At 53.2% G+C, this 23,864-nt stretch overlaps 1 protein-coding gene across 2 annotated transcripts in view; it reads right to left on the minus strand.

The window, feature by feature from the left end:
• Positions 1–525: 525 nt before the first annotated feature.
• The window catches only part of ATL1 (atlastin GTPase 1), a gene marked incomplete at both ends in the record, with an annotated part of 30,127 nt that continues 6,788 nt past the window's right edge, over positions 526–23,864 (minus strand). The window contains 13 exons of one of the 2 annotated variants that reach the window (XM_084270372.1): positions 526–636; positions 2,396–2,410; positions 4,516–4,947; positions 5,804–5,875; positions 6,390–6,446; positions 7,052–7,179; positions 9,062–9,200; positions 10,020–10,112; positions 14,032–14,088; positions 15,986–16,036; positions 17,297–17,401; positions 18,953–19,087; positions 19,408–19,655. In XM_084270372.1, coding sequence (XP_084126498.1) covers positions 526–636; positions 2,396–2,410; positions 4,516–4,947; positions 5,804–5,875; positions 6,390–6,446; positions 7,052–7,179; positions 9,062–9,200; positions 10,020–10,112; positions 14,032–14,088; positions 15,986–16,036; positions 17,297–17,401; positions 18,953–19,087; positions 19,408–19,655 — 1,643 coding nt within the window. The remainder of the gene's footprint in view (positions 637–2,395; positions 2,411–4,515; positions 4,948–5,803; positions 5,876–6,389; positions 6,447–7,051; positions 7,180–9,061; positions 9,201–10,019; positions 10,113–14,031; positions 14,089–15,985; positions 16,037–17,296; positions 17,402–18,952; positions 19,088–19,407; positions 19,656–23,864) is intronic. The other variant, XM_084270371.1, reaches the window with a different exon arrangement.

Consider the following 23,864-nt stretch of genomic DNA (forward strand, 5'->3'; position numbering starts at 1 on the left):
CAGGTACCGCGAGTTAATAGACCTTCAGTCGTGTCTAAGTAATTAAAGAGTAACTGGAAGAAACAAAAACTTGGTTACATGTTAGAACTTGGTCAAGAACCTGAAAATAAGTTGCCTTTTGGGTAGCGCGAAGGGCTGGGAGGATTTTAGTCGCAGTATCATGGGAATAACGATTTCCTCAGTGACCTCATAACTAATTAAGAAGGTGGAAATAAGGCTTCGTTAGTTAGCTGGGGTGGGTGGTGGCTATTCCAACTTAAAAGCACTTTGGAGTTGCGGCAGTACCGGTATGTACATATTAACACCACGAAAAACACCCCCACATCTTCCCCCCTCCCAGACACCCTCACATGGAGAGAACCCACCGCACCACCTTACACACCCCCCCTCCCCGTTCTCCGCTCTTCCCTGTTCCGCGGCAGCAGCTTGTGATGGGTATGAGGATGAGGAGTGTTTGAACCCAGGATGAGACGGCCGCGCCTCGTTCATGCACCGACGGGGAGCGCGGCTGGCTGGCTGGCTGCCTCACACCTTCTTCCTCTCGGAGCCCTCGGCGGGCTCGGCTTTCTGTGTGGGGAAGGCGTGGTGGTACAAGTGTCTGTGGGTGGCTGCTGCGCTGTACAGTTTGTACAAAGCCTGGGGAGGAGAGAGAGAGAGAGAAACGGGTCACGTCCTCGGCTCTGCCGCACGCGACCCGCTCCTGCCTTCACGGTCGCGCTGCGGCAGGAGGATCCAGCCCGGTCTGGTTTGTGCCCCAGGTTGTGACTGATACAGTTCCAGAGGTCTGGGCTGGGGAGCGGCTCCCAGGAGCCGTGTTGAGCCGAGGACTGGCCGGGGTTGGGCTTCTCCACAGGTTTTGCTCTCGAGAGGGTCAGTTTCTGCTGCCTCAGCGTTTCGTGTGGCCATGAGGCAGAAAGATGCCTGTTGCAGCTTCACTATGGACCTGCCTCCTCTACCTTAGTGTTCTGCAGGTGGCTGCAGATGTAGTTTTCCTCCCAATTTTTCCTTTTCCTGTTCGCAGCCTGCCTAGTGCCTGTTGTGCATCACCAGCAAGCCCAGGGCTGAGGCTGGTGGTTACCCCCATTCCACAGCAAATTGGGGGGAGCAGGCTGCAGCCCCACGTGACTTCATTGCCCAGGGGGTGTGGAGTCTCCTTCTCTGGAGAGATTCCAGCCCCGTCTGGACACCGCCCTGTGTGCCCTGTCCTAGGGACCCTGCTTTGGCAGGGGGTTGGACCTCTGGAGGTCCCTCCCAACCCCAATGGCTCTGTGAGTCTGTGATTGATGGAAGGGGTGTCACCTCAGCAGCGCCTGTCCCTGTGGGCCGTGGGCTGTGCTTCCTGTACAGACAACCAGCTGGCGCAGCGCTGACAGTTCCATTTCAAGTGAGTTTGTGATTGGGGGAAGCAGAAGAAAAAAGGGGAAGGGAAAACACCCCAACCAAATTCCCCCTGGGGCTGCTGCTGGGGCCCTGGGGCGTGTCGACAAGTCGGGATCAGCTCAGGGCGAGTGGGCAGCGGTGGCCTGGGACAAACACAGGGCCAGGTGTTTGGTCCCCCTGTGTGGGAGGCACTGGAGGAAGCAGGGGAGGCTGAAGCTGCAGGAAGGAGGAGGGTGGTGGGGGCTGAGAAGACACTGGAGGTGTTTGAGGCGAAAGGAGTTGGAGGAAATGGAGGTGGGGACTTTGTGTGTGAATATTTTGGGATTGTTTGGGAACGCCCTGGCTGGGTGGAGACTCCATGCAGCTTCTCTGGGTTTCTCTCTTGAAAACACACCTTCAAATCCTACAGTTTTGTGCTGGTTTTAGGCCTTTTTTTTCCATGCCCAACACCTCAGAGCTTTGTCTTGGCTGCATTTGTTCAGAGCAGCAGCAGAGCCCCTGTTCTGCCTCCTGCTCTTGCACAAGGTGGGACAAAGCCCCCAGCCCCAGAGGTCAGACTTCCTGTGGCAGCTGGGCATGTGTGGCTCTGAAGGAGTAAAGAGGGTTCCCTCCCTTTTAACTAACTTTTTCTTTAAAGTGGTGGTGCCCCAAAACAAACCAGTGTTTGGGTTTGGCCTCAGCACAGCAGGAAAACCCCACACAGAACTGCTGCTGGGAGGAAGCTGAGAGTCCCCATGGTAACAAACCTGCTCCCTGCCCAGATCTCTCCCCCCATTTGGCTTCCAGCAGCACCGTTAACCCCCAGCCTGGGCAGTTGCCTCACAGGGCACAGGCAGGACACCAGCCTGAACCCTCACAGCCCACCCAACCCCTCACCACCCCATCCTGCTCCAGCCCAAAGGCAGCGACAGGACCGTGCAGCTGGGAGTGTGACGCTCCCTCCCGCGGCTCCGCTGCCCCTGGGAGCCGAGCAGAGCCACATGCGGGGGAGAGGGGGAGACCGAGAGCTACTTACCTCATTCGTGCTTCCCTGGGGAGAGGCAGCAGGGGGGGAAAGGGGAAAAAAGATAAGAAAAAGGGAAAAAAAAAAGCATCTCTGTATCGTGCCCGCTCAGGGGAGCGCAGGGCTCACGCCTCTGGCCACAGCCCCGCGTTGGTGCCACTGCTGCTGTGTGCCCCCGGGGTGGGGGGCTCACCACCCCTCTTGCAGGACCCTCTCATGGCTCCAAGCACCCCAGAATCATAGAATCACAGACTGGTCTGGGTTGGAAGGGACCCCAGGGATCACAGAGCTCCAACCCCCTGGCACTGGCAGGGACACCAACCTCCAGGCCTGGAGCTACACAAGGCTGCCCAGGGCCCCAGCCAACCTGGCCTTGATTCAAACACCATTGTCATATTAATTGTAGAATTGTCATATTAATTGTAGAATTCAAGCACCCCCAGAACAGCGAGTGCTCCCACAAGAGAGCGCTGGGAGGGCTTTGAAGCCTCCCAGGGCACTTGGGTATGGAGCCCCGCGGATGGCAGCGGGCATCGCGCTTCCTGGGCAGAAAGAAGCAGCCCCAGCTGGGCTGCAGAGCTGGGTGCTGCCCGGCCCACGGGGGCTGCTGGGTGAGGGAGGCAGCTCAGGCAACTTCCACATCTTTTATTTCTATTTTCCTCCCCTCTGGGCACAGGGTTTGTGGGGGGAGGGGGCAGCAGCTCTGGGGTCCTGCTCTGGCCTCTTCTCACTACGGCTCTAAACCTCCCCACTGGTTCCTGCACAGGTAAAACCTGGGCTGAAATATGCTGGAACCTTCCAAAGGCTCAGGAAGGGTCCCTGAGCAAACAGCCACCACCCAGACATGCTGGATGGAACCCACCTGAGATGCAGCCAGGGGGCTGCTGGCCCTCAGAGGTGGCCAAGCTGAGCAATGCTGCTGCCCAGCTCTGGGAACTGAGTAATAAATGCTGCAGGGTTGGGGTTCCCCCCTCCCAAAACTGAGTGTTTACCTCCAGCTGGAGGGCTCTGCACAGCAAAGGGGAACAGGCAAATGGGGTCACTCTGGATCAGCAAGCAGGGGGTTAACCACAGGGAAGGAGTAGGTGAAGCTGTGGGGAATGGGAACAGGAATAAACCCCATGGCTGTGGCCAGTGGCTCCTGAGGGTCCAGCAAACACGGAGCTCAGCCCAGCTCTGCCCTGTGAGGAGCAGGAGGCCAGTGCCACGCTTTAAGCTTAAGCTGTGGTTCCTGGCTGGGGTGAAGTGGGGCTGGGGGAGGCTGCAGGGCCTGGGCTTTCCCTGGCAGCCATGGGGAGAGGGAAGGGCTGCAGCACAAGGGGAACAGGAAAGAGTGAGTGTTAAAAATACCGCGGCGTGGGCTGCGCGGTGACCCGGCCAAGGCAGAGCTGAGACCCAGCCTTGGGCTCTGGCAGAGCCAGGGAGAGCCAGAATCCCTGCCCTGAGCCAGGAGAGAGCTACAGGCTGTTCTTATCGACAGCCACACGAGGAGAACAGCCCCTGGCTGGGAGAATCCCAGCCCTGTGGGACCCTAGGGGAAGCTGCCCCATTGCTGCAAGGTGCTGGGCTCCACAACCTCACATTGGGTCATGGGTGAGATGATGGGAGAGAAGAAAGAAGGAAAGGGTTTGGTCTGAGGTTCCTCATCCCTATCCTGGACCTACCCAGCCCTTTTTCACACAGGGCAGGATTCAGAGTCACAGGCTCAAGCAGGGGAAGGGAGGTTGGCACACAGCTCCATCCCTGCTGATCGCTCCTGCTCCAAAACCCATCCCGGCCCTTGGGCGTCTCCCCCTTCAATCAACTCCCCAAACTGACCTGGAAACATTCCCTCTGCCCCTACTTTCCCCATCTGGTACAAAGTCTAAGGAACAGCTTAAAACTCCTCACCCTGCTGACTGAAGAAGACGAGGACACAGGTCTTCCTCACTGATCCCAGCCCCACCAGCTCGAGCAGCTGGATCTGCGCAGGGATCCCCCATCCAGAGCATCTACCAACCGACCCAAAACCCAACTACAAATTCAGAGAGGGGTGGGGGGGAGGAAAAGCCTGGAGAACTTGGGGGGTGTGGGAGGTGGGGATTGTTTGGTGGGGTTGGGGGTTGCTTTAAATCCAAAGCTCTTTATCCTACCTGGTCCCATAACGCTGCAGCCACTTGGTCTATTACTGCGCCCAGTTCTCTGTACTCCCCAGAGTATCTGATATAAGCCCAGGTACACAGTGTGATAAGTGTCAAGCCCATGATCATGTTGCACAGACTGGCTATGATGTCCAAGCCGATGAAGCCGGTGACGCCAGCGAGCACGTAGGTGATGAAGATGACCACGAAGAGGGTGGCGGGGGTGCGGGCGGCGTGGAAGATGTTCTTGCTGTCGTTGTGCTTGATGTACTGGATGTAGAGCTCGTCTATCTCGGCCTCCAGCTGCTGGAGGTAGCGGCGGCTGAACTCCTCCCCGCCCATCTTCTTCACCCCGCGGAACAGCTTCACGGCCTCCTCCTTCAGCTCCACGTGTTTGCTCTGGAGGTCACTGGGTGCCAGGAAGGGTTTGTCCCCACCACAGACCTGCGTGGGAAACACAGGCCCCCCCCCCACATCGCTCCAGAAACCTCAGCAGCCAACCTGCAGCTCCTGGGCTGAGCTGCCACAGGAAGAGCCTCCACGACTGCGTGTGTCCAGCTGGGACAGCTCTGCGAGGTGCTGCTTAGAACTGGTGTCTGCATGGAGAAGCTGCGGCCCACGGCTCCCCCCACTCAACCCCTCACGGCCCAAACTGATCTCTGGTAACACCAAGGACAGAGCTACACTGCCCAGCATGACCCCCAATCCTGTGGAGCTGGAAACTCCACAGCATTTTCCTTCTGCTTCAGAGTATGGAGACACGAGTTTGAGGGCCAGGGCAGCCCACAGGCAGCTTGGCCATGAAGCTCTGTACCTTTTTCCTGCCAAGAGGCAGCAATCTGCTATTCTGGGGCTTGGAAGTGGCTGGAGGCAAGCCTGGGTCTGAGCTTCACCTCAGAACAGCCCAACCACCCCCTCAGTGGATTGGAGAGCTGGGCTGACAGGGCAGGGCACAGGTAAGCACCCCCTCCTGAGCACCACCCTGCTGCATCACATTTTGGGGGGACACACTGGGAAGAGGATGTGAATTCAGCAGAAACCACATGGTCAGTGAAAAGCTGCCATGGGATGAAACAGCCACCACTTGTCCATCTCCCTCCCCTATCCCCTGAGACACTGACCAGGCATTGCTCTCCTCCAGCCCACAATAAAGCCCCCTTTCCACCACAGACCCTCTCCCAGCCCCTGAGCGTGCAGAACTGTCACCAGCCCTGGCCAAGGCCACAGAGGACCCTTTTTTACCAGGAACCCAAGCAGGGATGTCTCCTCCCAAGGACAGGAGAGCTGTGAAATCACCCACCTCTTCCATTCTCCTGCTGTAGGTGTCTTTGGCAGTGGCAACCGCTGCTAAGTTGTTGGCTTCTGCTGTGGCCTGCAAGAAGGGCAAAGGGGGTACAGAGTTTAGCTGCCAAAAGATGGGGTGAGAAGCCCCTGGGTGCCCATGTTCTAGATGTGGACACAGCCAAGATGTGTGCACAGTACTCCAGTGCATGTGTACAGAATTAACTGGCATGTTTAGAGCTCGTTTTAGAGTAACCCCCCAGTGCCAAAAAGATCCTCCTGAATGTACACGTCCTGTCTCCTCAGTGTCCCCAGGCAGAAGCCTGTGTGGAGGCAGGATTCCTACCCAGAGCAATGAAAACTTTGGCTCTGGCTGTGGGAAACAGCAAGGAAACAGATAAAAGGCTCAATATATGTAAACAGCTACAGCACCAACCTCCCAAAAAGCCGCCCGGCTCGGCGAGCGGAGCTGCAGCCCTGCAGCTGCTGCCCACGTGGGCACCTCTGACAATTAACCTGACAATTAATTGGAAATCAATGGTAATTACAGCCCATGAAAGCCCAGCAGCTGCCAGCCCAGCAGCTCCCAGCGCACGCTCACGTACCTGTAGCATCGACTTGGGGTGTGGCAGTTCTTCCCCCTGGTAGATCTTGATGTAGGCCTGCAAAAGAGGCATGGAAACTGAAATCCCACTGAATGCAGCATCCAAACACCCCCAGAGACAGCTGAGCAGGAGCTAAAGGCACAGAAGAAGAGGATGTTCCTGGCACAAGGTGGCTTCAGCAGGGGATGCTCTGCTGTGTAGCATGGCTTGAGGTCGACTCCTTGGGGGGGCTGGGTCAGACACTCCAGGCCCTCACTCCACCACTCACCCCAAGCATCTCTGCCACTGGGTTTGCACCTACCTCTGTCCCTCAGCCAAGGAGAAGGAGCCAGAGTCAGGTAGCCTTGGAGAGTAGGTGGTGAGAATTACTCACTGATGCCTTGCTTTAAAACACCCCAGTAGTCATGACAACAAAAATCAGCTTTTTCCAAAGGCAGCAGGAACACAGGCCTCAGCCTACCTCCCCCTGGCCCTCAGCGCTCTGGGGATGGGGGGAACAGCTCTGCCTGCTTCTTGGGCCTCACATGGGTCAAATGGGTGAGGATGGGAGGCAGGACTATTGGCTAGACCATAATTGTTTCCCCCAGCTGCCCTGCCTGCTGCTGCTTTCCCCTTGAACCACAGCAGGACCACAATTCCACCTCAGATAAACAAGCCGGTACCTTAAAATACTCCACAAGGCCTCTGCAGGTGATGTGGTTTCCATTGATCTCCTTAACATCCAGGCTCTCGGGGCTAAGAAGCCAAGGAATCAAGATCTTCAGGTTCTTGATGAACTCATCATCTATTTCTGGAAACAAAACCCCAAGTCATCAGTACCAGCCTCTCAGAACGGTGCTGCACTGTGCCTGCACATGAAACAAGGGCAGGAGAGGCAAAGCCTCAGCCTGGAATTTAGTGATGGGCCTGGTTAAGTGGTTCCTTAACCCATGGATGGGATGTAAGCTGCACATGTACCCACAAGCCAGCATCACAGGCTTGAAAATACCCACACAAACAGGAACGTGACTGCACAGGGGGAAAGCAACCTGCTTTTGCTGATGGCAGCAATGCTGAGAGCCTGAGAGCAGGAACATCTTGCCCAAACACCTACATTCTCTGCAGCTCATGATCTCTCATGTGCAGGGATGAGATACATGCTGTGCCTCCCCCCTGCTCTGCTCCACAGCACCACGGCTGAGCTCTCTGGATTTCATCCCTGCCACCTCCTGTGCCAGCAGAGACTTTCTGTGCTGAGTTCTTGGTCCTCAGTGAACCCACGAGGGAAATTCTTGTTGTGAAGCATTTTAAAGCTTTTCCAAGCTATGAGGTGCTGGGTACAGGCACAGGGATCATCTCTGCTCCTACCAGCCTGGCCCCTTCACCAAAGCCCAGAGCTGGCACAGGGCAACATCTGAGGCATCCATAAACTGCTTGTGTCACATCAGCAGAGGCAGGCTCATCTCCTAACAGTCCTTCTTATGGCTTCACAGTGTCTGGCACCCATTTATTGCCATCTAAATTAAACTGGAGATGAAAAAGCTGATGCCACAGCCAGGCATGTGGAAGGTAGGGTGAGAGGGGCCACTTCCCCACATTTCCTCCATCAGAGCACAAAAAGCTGCACACAGCTCAGAGGGAAGAAGCAAATGGGTATCAAAAAGCTGCTGACAACTCCTACACCAGCTCTGCACACACCAGTGGTTCAGCACCTGAGATTAAGGGGGAACTGGCAGAGATCTGCTTGGTTGCCACCAGCACTCCTTCCCTGGCTGCCTCACTGTCCCGACCACCAGCCAAAGCCAGAGAAAAAGCAGCATCTCTGTCTGATGATTTAGAATCACAGCATCACAGGATTTGTTGGGTGGGAAGGGACCTTCAGAGCCCAACCAGTCCCACCCTGCAGTGAGCAGGGACATCTTCACTAGAGCAGGTCGCTCAGAGCCCCATCCAGCCTGACCTTGGGTGTCTCCAGGGATGGGGCCTCCACCACCTCTCTGGGCAACCTGTGCCAGTGATTTATTTTAAGTAGCTGATGGGCCACCTTCTCTAGCACCAGTATCACAAGCAACCTGTAACCAGTGATGCTGGTAAGCAGCTGGATCAAAACAACAGCGTGAAGTGGCTCATTTGAGGGTGGAGAATCTCAGCATGGCCATTTTACCTTCCCCCTAAGCCTGACCTGTAGGGAAACCTCTCATCAGATGAATCAGCAAGATTAAATATTCCTTGGAAAGCTTTTCAAGGGGAAATAACGTTCCCTTGAGAGCTTGTGGAACCAGCCTTGCACCCTTCCAGCACCTGTGCTGCATTGCAGCCAAGAGGTAATGGGTTAATCACAGGTTTAACACGTCTGTAACTTCCTCTCTCTTCCCTGCCTTTCCCTGGCTGCTCAGCAGCTGTCTGTCCAAACAGGACATTCTGCCAGCGGCTCTTGAGACCTTCCTGACCTCCCAAACCTTGTTTTGGTCTCCCACACCTTTATGCCTTCACTTCTTGTCTTCTGGTAAATGCATCTGGCAACAAACAGCTGCTGGATTCAGAAGAACGAGCTCAGCACGTGTAACGTCATCAGAAGGGGGATCCAGAAGGGGGTTTATTTATGGAAAATACTAATGGAGGTTTCAGGAACCAGCAGGACAGTCTGCCAGGGCAACTAAGGATCTGCTTAAAAAGCACTTTTAGCATTGTACCTTTCAGCTTTCCATCAAAATTAGGGTTGGTGGCGACTTTCAGGCCTGGGTGAGGCAAGAGGAAGCAGGAGATTTTGGTGAAGCAGGAATGGATGTGCTTTCTGACATTCTGCAGCTCCTCATGCTGATTTCCAGAGACCTGTAACAGACCAGTTTGGGGTCAAGGGGGTTTCCTTCCAATGGGGACACCGGTAAGGCTGGGCCAGTGGTGCTGGCAGGAGCACTGAGTGCTCCATGCTATGGCTGCTTACAGAGGGGAAAAGCAACACCAAAGGACATCCCAAAGGGGTACACAGGAGGAGGACAAAGACAAGGCTCTTCCAGCGACCAAGGAACCAGCGTATCTCTGACCACATGCCTTGGGGCATGTTATTATCGCTTGGAAAATGTGCATGGCCATGTATGACTGGAATCCAAAAGCATTTGGGATTTCCCACCAGAGCCTTTCTTGTCTCCTCTTTAATTAGGTCTCTCCACTACCAAATCCTCCATGCATTTCCTGGTTAATCCCAGCAGAACCCTCACCCATCAGTTTAACTGCACAACTACCTATTACAGAAACATGGGGGCTGGGCTCTGGCAAATCTGCTGACTCCCATCCCAAATGCCTCTCCCAACTGCCCCCCAGGAGCCTGGGCTTGGGAAGAAGCCTCTGCTGAAAATGGCAAGGAAATTCAGCCCCCTGGAATGACTCTTCCCTGATTTTAAGGCACTGGATAAGTGTGGCCATAACCAGTATCCCTGCAGACCAGTTCACACCTAACAGCCAGCGCTCTGGCCACCCAGCTAGACCCTCCCTGGTACGGGTGCTTCCTGCTCAGGGATCGGCTGTTCCCCAAATCAAGGTCTGCACCCACACAGGTGATGGCAGCACAAGCTGCTGTGATGGGGCACGAGCCCTCCATCACCCATGAGTGTACCCCCAGTTTAATTAGCACTGCTCATTAAACAAACCCACCTTCAGCCGCTTCTCCAAAAACCTCGCGCCACCGTCGGATCCATAGGAAAACTCATAGGGGAAGCTCCAGTCACGAACCAGGAATATGAGGGACTGGGAAAGAGAGACAAACACAGCAGGGTGAGTGCCATACATGAGTCAAAGGTACCAGCTTGGGGAAACTCCTCTTTTGAGGGTGTTGCTGTGGTGTTTGCTGCTAACTGCAGGACCAGGAGCGGCACGTGAGGCGTAACGCTGCTCTATGCTCCCAAAAAGGGTTTCACAAGGGAGTTCAGGAGCCCCTCCGACCCCCCCGACCTTCACATCATGACAAGACCTGTCCCTGAGTCTCTGCCCAGCACCTCACCCCTTTACTGGGAGAAATAACCCCTCTGCACAGGGTCATCTGTGCTAAGACTGCACAGTCTCGCTGCATGGGGGGCCGTGTCCTGCAAGGGGGAAGCAGGGAGCAAGCCCAGGAGTGCTGTATGGGTTTGCTTTGGGGTGTTGGGGGACAGTTTGAGGCTCTAGCTTGATAAACAGAGCTGAGTATTTAAACTGCAAACCAAGAGAGAGAGAGACGTTTGCTAAACCAGGACAAAAGGCAACGAGCTCCCTAATTCCAGCCACATTTAGTTCCATCCTATGGGAATTTTACAGGCTCATTTTTTCAGCCTTTTTCACTGGGCAGCCTTCCAGACAGACTTTTAATGAGAAGCAGATGGGGGATAACGAAGGCAAAGAAGAAATCACTGGCTTTTGTGATCTTTATTGAGGCATTCAAAGTGCCTGTGCAATAAATAAATAAATACCAGCGCGGTCAAACTTTTCATCTTGTAAAAAAAAAAAGATGTTTTCAGAAAAAAATCCTGTCTCCTGTTCCTCATCTGTGCAAGGATCTGACATCCCATGTAACCAAGACATGGTTTGGAGGGGGAAGCCCTGACTGCTGAAACTCAGGAGGGCTCTTGGCAGGGGTGCCAGGGCTCCTCTCACGCACAGGAATCAGCAGGTCAGCAAGTGCAAGTTATTTCATTGGAATTTCCCTAAAAATTGGCTATGTTTAGAACAAAAAATTTAGAGGAGGGAGGGAAAAAATATTTCCCCTCCTTCTCCCTCTTCCATAAAACACCAGGGAAGGTTAAAAAGAGGAGAGAGAGAGAGAACAGTGAGCTGGCCGTTCCCAACTGCACCCAGTTAGCTGTTTTGGGACATGCTGTTCTTCCTACAGCCCTGGGATGGTTAAGGGATGTGTCCATGTTTAGGACTTTTCCACAGACACATTTTGCATGCCTTGGGCTGTTTGATTCTGGAATTGTACTCCTTTTTTTTTCCTCAACTAAATTGTTCTGGATGTGCTGTCCTTACCATGTCTCATAACCCTCCACTTGGCCCCTCCAGCCCAGCGCCAGGCAGCACACAGAGCTGAGGAACCAGGACTGGTGTCTGGTGAGGGTGTGGGGGATGGTTTCAGCATGGGGAGACACTGTGAAGAGGAGGGAGCCAAAGGGAAATCTTCATTTTCCATGGCCAAGGATTACTTCCCTTCCAGCAGGATCAACACAACAGGGTCACTACCAACACTTTCCATGCACTCCCTGCTCAGCAGTGTTTCCCCACAGCAGCTCTTTGCCAGAGGCTCTACAGATTCCCATATTTTAAGGACAAAAGAGGTTTGGCATGTTTGAGGCCTGGATCCTCACCCAGGAACTCAAGCTCTAAACCCTCCTCTGCAAAAAGAGACAGATTTAAAGCCTGCAGCTACCAGAGGAGCCCAGCAGCACACCTCTCCTTAAGCCATCCTAACCATTTAATTGCTCCCTCATTAACAGCATGGTCATTGTTTCTAGATCAACTTTGTCCAGGCTGTGCTGCAGAGACTGAGTTGCACCACTGCCTTGTCCTCCCCACTGGAAGAGTGGTTTATTTATTTATTTGCCACTGGAAAAGGAGTTTATTTATTTATTTGCTGCTGGAGAAGTGGTTTATTGATTTATTTGCTGCTGGAAAAGTGTCATAAATTTGCCATCACCCTTCTCCTGCTCCTCAACTAAACCATTCATCCCACCTTCAAAACAGGTTTCAGAGGAAGAAGCCTGCTTTGTGATGGGGACAGAGCTCCCTTCTCACCTGGGCACATCACCACCCGCCCTCCCACCACGTTTTGTCACCCCCACAAAGGTCACTAATGACAGAGAGACCCTGGGGGGGGGATCCCCAAGGAAACACTTCTGAAGGATGATGCTGCCCTATTAAAATCAGTTCCTCATGCTCCATCATCTATCAGTTAATGAGTTTTTAATCCATTTACAATGGATTAGACCAGACAACGCTGGCTGGGTACGTCGTTAGCTTGTGTTTAATCAGCGTCCTAGGGAGATAAGGCTTAGGGAAGGCAACTATCATGGTGACAGTCACCTTTATCAACCAAACTCATGGGCTTTTAAAAACTGATAATGGGATTGTGTGACAAGGCTGGCTATCCAGACAGCTGTGAGAGCAATTAACAGTCCTTGGTAAAATCAGAGCCTATTATCCAGTCCTAATGACTTAAGCATATTTAAAAGTTTCCCCTTACAACCTCCTTTTAACTGATGAAGTATTTCACTTTCACTCAAATGTCTGGCTACAGGAGCCTCATAGTTTTTCAATAAGGAACAGGCATATTTATTTAATGCCTGGCTTTTTTGTGTACCACATTACAATTTCCTCCTAGCTCTTGCTGCTAGAAGTCTCATACCAGTAGCTTTCACACCGTTCATCAGTCACCTGCCCGTGCCAGCATCAGCTATTCCCTCAAAGCTCCCCAAAATTTCTATTTGTCCACTTGTTGCAGTTTTTAACCTTTTATTTCCACTCCCTGACCCCTGCAAACACCTCAAGTCTTACAGGATGGTGGTGAGGATGACCAATCTGTTTTTATGTTGGAAGGCAAAAGCAAACAGTCACCCACTCCCAAGTATCAGTCCCATTTTTACAGCATGTTTTGCTCTCTCTGCTATTTCCTACTTTGGGAAGCTCATGAGCTACCACCTAACCTACTGTGGGTGCCAGCTGGAAGCTGGACCAAGGCATTGGGACTGCCAAAGAGCCTCTGGTTAAAGGAACAACTTGTACAAGAGAAGACCAGGGCCCCACAGAAGGTGTTTTCCTTCTGCTTACCACCCCTGCTCTGCTGCAGCCTAAGGGTGTGTGGGGACCTCACAGCAGCGCTCCCTCCATCCACTGAGGACCTGCTCCCCGGCTCACCTCTGGTCCCACAGACACCCTAAAACATCCAACCCTGCTCAACCACCTTCCCAGCCTCCCAGGCACACTGGATTCTGTGCAGCTGTAATCAAAGCCATCCAAAATCACAACTATTAGAAGAGCTGGAGCTTTGGTGGGCTGCTGGACATCCCTTCTCAAGGGGTAACTTCTGCTCCCCTCCCCCTCATTTTGTCTCTTTTCACTCATATTCCTTCTCCTCTTGGAAGGGGATGTCAGAGCCCACTATCCTCCCAGCCCTGGAACTGCCACAGCTCCAGTGTCCAGAGCAAGCTGGCATCTGCCCAACACTCTCCCTTTTTTCACCACCACCTTTCCACGGGTTGGGAAGCAGCAGGGTGAACAGATGTCCCTTCTTTGAACTTAAAACCCCACTTAACCCAAGCCTTCCCACAGATCTGCTGTCACCCAGGAGAGCTCTGAGCTAATCTCTCTCCTTTTGTTTGGCTGGGAGCAGGGATTCCCAGGGATGGCAAGTTCAAACATCTCAAAGCAAAGGCTGTCCAGAGTCCCCAGCTAGTTGGTGTGACAAGCCTGCCACAAAACTTGGGGGCTTTCCAAGCCTGGCAGGACAGGGCAGAGCTCTTGGGATGGCAAGGGTTCAGAGAGGAAGGAAATGGATGTATGCAGGGCTGAACTGGTCCCCAGGCATCCCCATCTCCTCCCGGTCCTGCAAACTGCAGTGACACCTCGTGGTGAAGCCAACCAGCTTGGGGCCAAGCCACCTCCCACAGAGGGGAGAGCTGGTGGAGAACCCCAGACTCACCTGGAAAGGCTTCAGGAACGTCTCCTCCATGGCCAGCCGGCCGTACTCAGTGAAAAGCTGGGGAGAGAAGGGAAAGACAACAGGACTATTAGCTTGGCAGTCTGCATGGACACACAGAGGGCTGCAGGCCACCAGCACAGCAATGAGGGACAGTGGCTGTCCTGGGGTTAAGAGCACTGTTGGAGAAGCTGGAACTAAAGCTGGATGGCTGTGTGCTCTCAGCTCACATCAGAGCTGGTATGGACAATCACTGTGCTGAGCCATGGCATGAAACATCCCAGCTTACAATTTTTGGCTGCTAAATCTGTGAAAAATGGCTCAAACCAGTTGCTTGGTGTTGCTTTCATACCAGCCAGGAACTTCACGTGCCACAGGGGACTGCTGGAGCCCTGCTCTCTTTAACCAGCCCAGGAAGAAGAGGAAATTAATTCAGAAGTAAGTATTTTTCCCTGTGAACCCCCCACTGTGCAAAGACCAGCCTACCAGTAAGATTCGAAGGCTCTCCAGTCTCTCTGGACTACAATTTCTAACTGAAGATACAATAATGTATTTCACAGATGCCTAAAAATGGGTCAACTTCTTAAACAACAATGCCTTAAAATCCAAACTGAGAGATCAGAGCAGCACTGGGTAAGTTTAACATTAAAAAGGCATTATTGTTAAAAATATTTACTGACTGAAATGACTTCAAATGCTGATTTTTTCCAGCTGGGCTTTTTCTTTTCTTTTCTTTCCTTTCCTTTTTTTAAGCTCCTAGCCAACCAATCAATCACCACCTGACCAGAAGAGAAAGCTAGAGGTAATGCCAGGAAATGGGCAGGACACGTATGCCACAAAAATCCCATTAGCTGCTTGTCTCTAACAGTCTGGGCTGTAATTACCCTTAGGGTCGCCTGTAGCAAGCCAGTACCAGATGGCAATATCCAGGTTTATAAACTGGTTCCCAGTTTCTTGAGGCTTTTCAATCCAAAGATCCTGTCCTGCATGTGAACAGCACAACTTGGAGCTCCAGCATCCTCATCGCTGCAGCCCAAGGAGTGAACTGACTGCCCCTACTCGTGGAGCAGCAGACAGACAGGCTCACAGCAGCAGGAGTACAGCCAACACATGGATAACTAACCATGATCCCTTCCTATCATGAGTCATTTTAGCCCTCTGCTACAAGGCACTGCATGTTTCCAGCACCACAGGTCAGTCATGGCCTCTGATGGGTCTCTGCTCCACAAGGAATGCTGGTGTAATCCCATGGGAGGACACACAAGCCAGTGTGGGCTACAGACTGTTTGTGTTGATGCTCCACACCCACCCTATGCAGACTGCTCAGCACTGCTCTACCCTCATCATCAGGAAATCAACTTAACCCTCTCTGATGGATGGTTGGTGAAGGGTGCTCCACACCCACCCTACGCAGTCTGTTCCTCTACCCTCGTCATTAAGAAATCAACTTAACCTCTCTGATGGCCACACCACCCATGACAGCTGGTCCTGGGCAGTGTGGACATGTGAAAAGATACTGCCCTCCACTTTGCAGCAGCCTCATACACAACAGAAGACCATCACCACCTCCTCTCTCAATCACTTTTTGTCTCCTGACTTAACAGCCTCCGTTCTCAACAGCCTCTCTGTGCCCTTCAGCACCACTGTGGCACAAAGCATGGCCTTCACAGCTCCACAGGCAACCAGCCTTGAGGAAGACACATACCCCAGAGACAGGGGCAGTCCCTCCTGTCAATGTCCCACCAGCTGCCCTGCCAAAGGACCCAGGCCCCCAGGAGCCACGCTACGATCGCGTAGGCAAGACAGGTTTCAACTCAGGAGATTGTTCCTTCCTGCCCACAAAACCAAATGAGAACTGAGAAACTGAGAAACATTTTGTTGCTATGAATGTGAGAACACCTTTCCAGAGTGTAACCCAGGCACCCCAGTGATGCAGGAGCAGGGACAGGGGTCTTACCTGCAAGTGCTGCAGATCATCCTCCTGCACATTCTGGGACAAGTTATAAACCTGCATTTAAGAGCAAAACAGAGCACTCAGAATGGTCTGTCCTTTGGGCCAAGGCGTGGGCTGGTGTGGTTAAAGCCTGCAGCATCACCCTGGAAACACAGCCAAAGTCCCAGCTGGCCTGTGGTACGGGTACAAGACAGGCCCCAAGTGTCACTGTGCAGCTGGACAGATTCACACTGCCAGACAGACAGGCACTGCTGCTCCCTGCGCAGCTAAACACTCCAGCACCAGAGCACCAGGGGCTGCCATGCCCCAGCCTGGAAGTGTTATGCCCAAATAACATCCCTCCTTCCCCATTCTTATGCTGAGCTCTGTACCAAGACACAGCTTCCACTCTGTTCCTGCTGTCCTCTGAGAGCAAAGGCCAGGTGGCAGGAGGGGAAGCCCCAACAGGCTCTGCAGTAACCTCCTGCCACCACCTGCACCACAGAGGTTTCCCCAGCAGCACTGAGGCAAAAAGCACACCCAGTTCCCCAGACCAAGGCCCTTTTCTCTGGTAGCTGGAAGCAAAGGGGTGCATCTGCTGCTGGCCCTGCTCCTGGGGTGAGATGAGATGACCATGGGGTCACGTGCGAATCCTGAACTCAGAGCAGCCAACGTGCTGGCGTTTGGCTCTCCCAGCAAAGGCTCTGGCTGGCTGCTGTGTTAGGCTGGTGCCAAGCTACTGCCAAGCCAGTGCCATCAGCTTTTACAGACTCACAGAGCTGTAGGGGTTGGAAGGGACCTCCAGAGCTCATCAGGTCCAACCCCCTGCCAGAGCAGGGTCCCTAGGACAGGGCACACAGGGCACTGTCCAGACGGGGCTGGAATCTCTCCAGAGAAGGAGACTCCACACCCCCTGGGCAGCCTGTCCCAGGGCTCCCTCACCCTCACTGGGAAGAAGCTCTTCCCCACATTGGTGGGGAACTCCCTGTGCTCCAACTTGAGCCCATCGCCCCTTGTCCTGTCCCCACAGACACTGAGCAGAGGCTGCCCATGTCCCCCTGTGTCCCACCCTTCAGATATTGATACACATTGATCAGATCCCCTCTTAACCTTCTTTTCTCAAGGCTGAACAGCCCCAGCTCACTCAGCCTTTTCTTGTAGGGGAGATGCTCCAGTCCTTTAATCACCTTTGTGCCCCTCCTCTGGACTCTCTCCAGGAGATCCCTGTCTTTTTTATCCCAGGGAGCCCAGAACTGGACACAACACTCCAGGTGGGGCCTGACCAGGGCAGAGCAGAGGGGGAGAAGTGATTCCCAAAGACACTGGCCTTCTTACCTGTATGGAGCTGATCATTGTGCTAAGGGCGAACACAGTGGCCGAATCCCGCAGGGTGGACTGGCTGTCAAAGGTCCCCTGCGTGTCCATCAGCAGCACTGCAACCTGTGGGGCAGAAAGCTGCATGTCACTGTGGATACACACACATAGGAGCAAGATCCATCCCTCTCCAACACCAAAGGGGGTGTGTGTGTGAATGTCAGCTGTGTTATTGTGCTGGGAATCTCAGCTCCTGCTGAGATTGTGTTCCTGCCACAGACTCCTAATTGGGGGAGGACAAAGGAAAAGAGCATCCCCAGTCACCCTCAACAGCGTGATGACTCCAGCAGGCAGCAACATGAATGCTGCACAACACAGAGGAGGGAGCTGCTCTGCTCCTGAAACACTCACTGTCAGTGCAGGTAGGTTTTATTCCTGAGCCTGCATTGGACTGATGTCATGGAAGCCAAACACAACAGCCTATCACACCTCCTTAACCCAAAACACATTCAGGTAGTATGAGAAATTCATACTATGAATAATTCAGCACCACTTTGATAATGGCCTCTTCACAGACTCACAGAATCATTAAGGTTGGAAAAGACCTCCAAGATCATCTAATCCAACCATCCCCCTACCACCTCTGTTACTTCCTTGAAGAGTAGATGAATACATTTACTCCTGGCTATAAGCTGAATTTGCTGGATGCATCAAAATCCAATTTGCATTGTATCTGACTACCCTGAACAAAGACGTCTGCTCCATTTTACAGCTACAGGGGAGCAGCTTGCAAGGACCTCAGATCCAAGATCCCTGGGAATAGCAGAGAAATAAACTCTGGGATGCCCAGAGTCAGAGGGACACCTAGAGAGGATATGGGGGACACCCAGACATCATATTAACTCACTGTATTTAACTCTCTCTTGCAGAATTAGGGATGCAGTACTGAAGACCTTCTCTGAACTTGCATAGAATCCCAGACTGGTCTGGGTTGGAAGGGACCCCAAGCATCACAGAGTTCCAATCCCCTGCCACAAACAAGCAGGGCCACCAACCTCCAGGCCTGGAGCTACACAAGGGTGCCCATGGCCCCATCCAACCTGGCCTTGAACATCCCCAGGGATGGGGCACCCACCACCTCTCTCTGTAAAAAACTTCTCCCTAATATCTCATCCAAACCTCCCCTCCTTCAGCTTCACTCCATCCCCCTTGTCCTGCCATTATCTACCCTTTAACAAGCTGATTCCCCTCCTGTTTCTCTGCTCCCTTCAGGGACTGGAAGGCTGCAATGAGGTCCCCCCACAGCCTTCTCTTCTCCAGGCTGAACCAGCACAGCTCCCTCAGCCTCTCTCCATAGGGGAGCTGCTCCAGCCCTCTGATCATCTCCGTGGCTCCTCTGACCCCTCTATAACAGTCCCACATCTTTCTTGTGTTGGGCTCCAGCTCTGGACACAGGACTCCAGCTGGGGCCTCCCCAGGGCAGAGCAGAGAGGGACAATCCCCTCCCTGTCCCTGCTGCCACCCCTCTGCTGACGGAGCCCAAGATCCCATCACCCTTCCGAGCTGCAAGAGCTCATGCACAGGCATGTGGGTCACCCATGAAAAGGCAGGAGTCTTACAAAAGCTGGAAGAGAGATGAGCTGACCAGCCCCAGCTGTGCCACAGAGCAGCACACACCTTGGTACCATCCGGCTTGTCCACCAGGAAAACCTCGCTCCAGATCTGAATGCCCGTCGTCTCCCGCTCAGAGCCTCCCCGCCAGGAGAAACCAGTCAGAGGCTCGTTGTAATCTCCAACCCAGTCCACTGCTTCCTGTGGGTGGGAACAGAAGGAGTTACTGGAGTTTTCATCTCACTTTTTCATCACCCTTTTGCTCTGTGCTGCCTCCATCCCAGCATTGGAGAGGGGCAGCCTCTGGGAGAGACGCTGCCTACGCAGCGGGGAATGTGAACACCTCTGCTCCAGAGTCAAGTCCACTAGAGAAGGATCTGCTCTACTTAATTTTGTTAAGGAGAAGCTTGAGCACTCCTAGAGAGCACCAAGGCAGTGTCCCAGCTCATCCCTGAGCCGTAGGTACATGGCAGCATTGAACAGCAGCACCACAGCCCTGAGAAGAGGCACCTGAACCATACCTTATTGTACATGTACCGCAGCATGAAGTCCATCAGGAATGATTTTCCTTTTCTAAAAGCTCCAGCCACAGACACAGCCACGACCTCTTTGTCCCTGACAGCCTCTGAGAGGAGGATGCGGTTGAGGGCAGCTTCATCCAGTTCAAAGGAATGGTCATCTTTGACAATGAGGACTTGCACTGGTCCTGCCTTCCTCACGGACTCCTCCTCCTCTGAGCTCCATTCGTAAGTCTTGTCTGCAAAACTACCTGTGTAAACAAGTAAAGCAAAAGCTGTTAGGTTCCTTCTTCTGCAAAGAGCAGGATTAGAGATAGCAGAGCTGGACAGGGTGGTAACAGGCCAGCTAGCCCAAATCCCCATCCCAAAGCAGCAACATTCAGAGCAGGTGTCTGTTGAACCTGACTTCAAGACATCTCCATGGGGACTCTGCCACCTAAGGGCCACCTGTCCTGCAGGCAGAGGCCCCTGACAGAATCTCCCCTCACAAAACACACCTGTTACTTTTTGTCCTACAAGAGCTGATGTGGAGAAAGGATTACTTTCTTCTGGCCTGAAACAACTCCCTGCATCCACAAAGCCTGCCATAATGCCTGCATTAGCCTTCACATAGGCCGTGACATCTCCCTTAGCTTCCTCTCTGCTAGGCAAGAGAAGTCCAAGCCTCCTCATCATCCCTTGGTAGCATGTCATGTCATGTAGGCATCCAACTGCTCTCCTTTGGCCATACCCACCAGGCCCCATCTCCAAAATGGAAGCAGCACTCACACTAAGCATCTCATGTCCCTACCAAAGGACGCTGCCGTTGTGCATCCTGTTTCTGTAGCAACAGCAGAGTCCTGCTCCATCTGCAGTCTGCACTCATTCTCCAAGCATAATCTGCTCCTTCTGCCATCAGCCTCATCGACAGGCTCCCCAGAGCCAGCCCCAGCAGGAATCAGGCCACGAGGACACATGCCCATCCTGATAAAACCACTTGGCTCCCAAGTGGAAAGTGTAGGCAAAGCACAGGCGCTGCTCACTTTCCCACTTGGAAATGGTGAGGTTCCCTGCAGAGCCGCTCCCCAGCGAGTCCTGCCCAGGCTGTGTATTGTGTATGGCCTTACAAGAGGGTCTCAGCACCCAGCTGGGACAGGGGAGAAGCAACAGGCACGATGCTGCAGCAGGAGCCTTCAGAGGGGATGGGCAGAGACCCCAAATTCGGTCACTGCACCCACACTCAGCAGCAGCAGGGTGCTGGGCAGCTACTATCGCTCACAGGAGATGATCACAGGTTTTAATGGCCTCATGATCTGTTTGGGTTCCCTCATGAACCTGCTGCCATATGGGAGAGGGGTGTGTTGTGAGACCTGCCACCCACAGAGCCTGCAGCCCCAGGGGTTGGGAAGAGTGGGTCATCTCCAGTAATTCTCCTTTTGTTGTCTCTGAACTTCCCAGCACAGGAAAGAGATGCTGAAGGGGATTAATCATGCCAGGCAGCACACCTACACCCCGTGAAATCTCCTGGACAGCAGGGAAGGGAGCGTGCCATGCAAAGATCCCCCCACATTTCTCCAAAAACTCATTTCATTGGCTAAGGCTGCAAGTCTCCAAACAGGGGTAGCCTCAAGTTAAAACTCCTGGGTCTCTGTTTAACACCCTGACCTCAGGGACCCAGTTCTCAGCCAGTCCCAGCTGCTTCAAAGCACAAGGACTATGTGTGCACATGTTAAAAGGCAAGCTATAAATACCAGGAGGAATCGGGTTTGCCCAGTCTGGGCCTCTCTATAAAGAACCCTCAGGCAACAACTTCATGTTTGAAATAACAGCAGAGCTTTTGTAAGAGATTCTGATTTCTTATGATCCCACAACGGAGTATGGGGATCATTAAGCCTGGTTGCTAGGGGATTTCTGGCAGCTCTTGGACATGTACTACGAGCTTTCTTTGCTCCCAGTTGAAAGACAAAGATCTTTTCTTCCTGATGCTCAGAGGGTTTTTTTTTTTAGCAAAACAAAAGTCCCCAATGCTCTGAAAAGCCAGATTCTCCATCAGACCACTGCAGAGGGACCAAACTGCCTTCAAACCCCAGCCTTTGCCCCATGTCACTGCTCAGGGGCCTCCAGGAGAAAACAAAACACAACAAAAACCCAGCGTTCCTCATTCAAATAGAGAGACCCAGGAACACATCACCAAATGGGATCCTGGGCTGCATCAGGAAGAGTGTGGCCAGCAGGTCACAGGAGGGGATCCCCTGCCTCTGCTCTGCCCTGGTCAGGACCCACCTGGAGTGTTGTGTCCAGTTCTGGGCTCCCTGGGATAAAAGAGACAGGGATCTCCTGGAGAGAGTCCAGAGGAGGGGTACAAAGGTGATTAAAGGGCTGGAGCATCTCCCCTGTAAGGAAAGGCTGAGTGAGCTGGGGCTGTTCAGCCTGGAGAAAAGAAGGTTAAGAGGGGATCTGATCAATGGTTACCAATATCTGAAGAATGGGACACAGGGGGACATGGGCAGCCTCTGCTCAGTGTCTGTGGGGACAGGACAAGGGGCGATGGGCTCAAGTTGGAGCACAGGGAGTTCCTCCCCCAATCTGGGGAAGAACTTCTTCCCAGTGAGGGTGAGGGAGCCCTGGGACAGGCTGCCCAGGGGGTGTGGAGTCTCCTTCTCTGGAGAGATTCCAGCCCCGTCTGGACAGCGCCCTGTGTGCCCTGTCCTAGGGACCCTGCTTGGGCAGGGGGTTGGACCCCATGGGCTCTGGAGGTCCCTTCCAACCCCTGTGATTCTGTGATTCCATGAAATCACCTGCACAAGGAAGGTCTCCTGGAGCAATCAGTCCTCTCCCTGCACACATCAAGCCCCCTTTGCAGCACCAAGATCCTCCTCACACATAGGTACGGGCCGGTGCCAAAGGCTCACGTGCTTTTTTTAAGCACCACTGCGCCGTATGAACTCTTCAGCAGGAAACCCCTCCTCTGCCATGGTGTTACCCACTGCCCTGCTCAGCTCTGAGTCTCATTTTGGGTTATTTTTCCTTTTTATGGACAGGACAGTGGTGAGACCCTTGTATAGGATGTGACTCACTGCAGAGGCAGGAAAAAAATTTGTAAATCCAGTTAAATCTAAATATTTCTGACTCCAACCATCAGTGGTGACCAAGCCATCCGGCAGGCAGGTGGAAGAGCTGTGCCAGGAGAAATCCCACCTCCAGGCATGCAGATGAGGGGAACCAGTGTTACACCTGTCCCACACCAGTGGGTGCTGCAGCCAGGGTGTCCAGATGGGGGCTGAGATGGGCACAAATCCTGCCTTTGGTGGGCTTCAAGCCCCATGCAAGGCAGCAGTGATGCCCCCAGCTCAGACAGCTGTCAGGCCAGGTAAAGGACCTGAGCACCATGACAGGGTGACAGAGGAGAGTCCTTCCCATCACAGAATCATAGAATCCCAGACTGGTGTGGGTTGGGAGGAACCCCAAGGATCACAGAGCTCCAAGCCCCTGCCACAGGCAGGGACACCAACCTCCATGTCTGGAGCTACACAAGGTTGCCCAGGGCCCCAGCCAACCTGGCCCTGAACACCCCCAGGGATGGGGCACCCAACCCCTCTCTGTTCCAGCCCCTCACCACTCCCCATCCTGCTATCAAAGGGAGAGCTGGTGTCAAACTTCCCCACCCGCTGCTGCCAGTGCCTGCACCACATCTCCCAGTTTTTCCTCTCCCTCTGGTGCAGCTGCTGGAAAGAGGGACAGAGAAGAGTGCAGAGAAGAGATCATGCTGTCGCTCCCAAACATCAGAATCTGGAAGATTCTATATCAGTATCTGATTAGCAGATATTGACAGTTTCGTCAGACACAGGGAACAGTCCAAAGTGGCCACAGTCTCCTAAGGGGCCTCCTTGCTCCCATCACCCCACCACCAGGAAAGCAAAATACCCAGTATCACGAGCAGGATGTGTTGATTTCCCAGTTCATGGGAGATACCAGGAGAAAAGGCATTCTATTAAGCAGGTCTCTGAGCTTATTTCAGCCCCATTATCTCTCCTCCTTTCATGTATGCCACCTGCAGACAGAACTCTTTCCTCCTTATCTCCTCATGATAAAACTTCCCTGCTCTGTTTATTAGATTATCTGAGGCTGAGACTATTTCATAAGACAGCTGCGCATTACCGGCAATCAATTACTTTAATTGGCCTTTCCTGCATAAATTAGCTATCTGCTTTGAAGGAAGCTGTACCTGGCAATGGCTAAACATCATCCAGCCAAAAAGGAAAGGAAGGAGAGCTAAACTTTCCTAACCACCCTCTTGTTTTTGCTTGTTTTCTAACCTGACTCCTCCTTTCTGTCGGCTCTCTCCTGGCGCCTTGCAATTACGTCAATTCTCAAGCTGCTCGTTCAGAAATTGTCAGGACACAGTTCCTTTTCCCCATTTCAGAACAGCTTGTTTCCATGACTCTCAAGGAGGGTGGAATCCGTGTAGCTTTTCCATATGG

This window comes from Gallinula chloropus (assembly GCF_964237585.1).
Source record: "Gallinula chloropus genome assembly, chromosome: 14".
NCBI lineage: Eukaryota > Metazoa > Chordata > Aves > Gruiformes > Rallidae > Gallinula > Gallinula chloropus.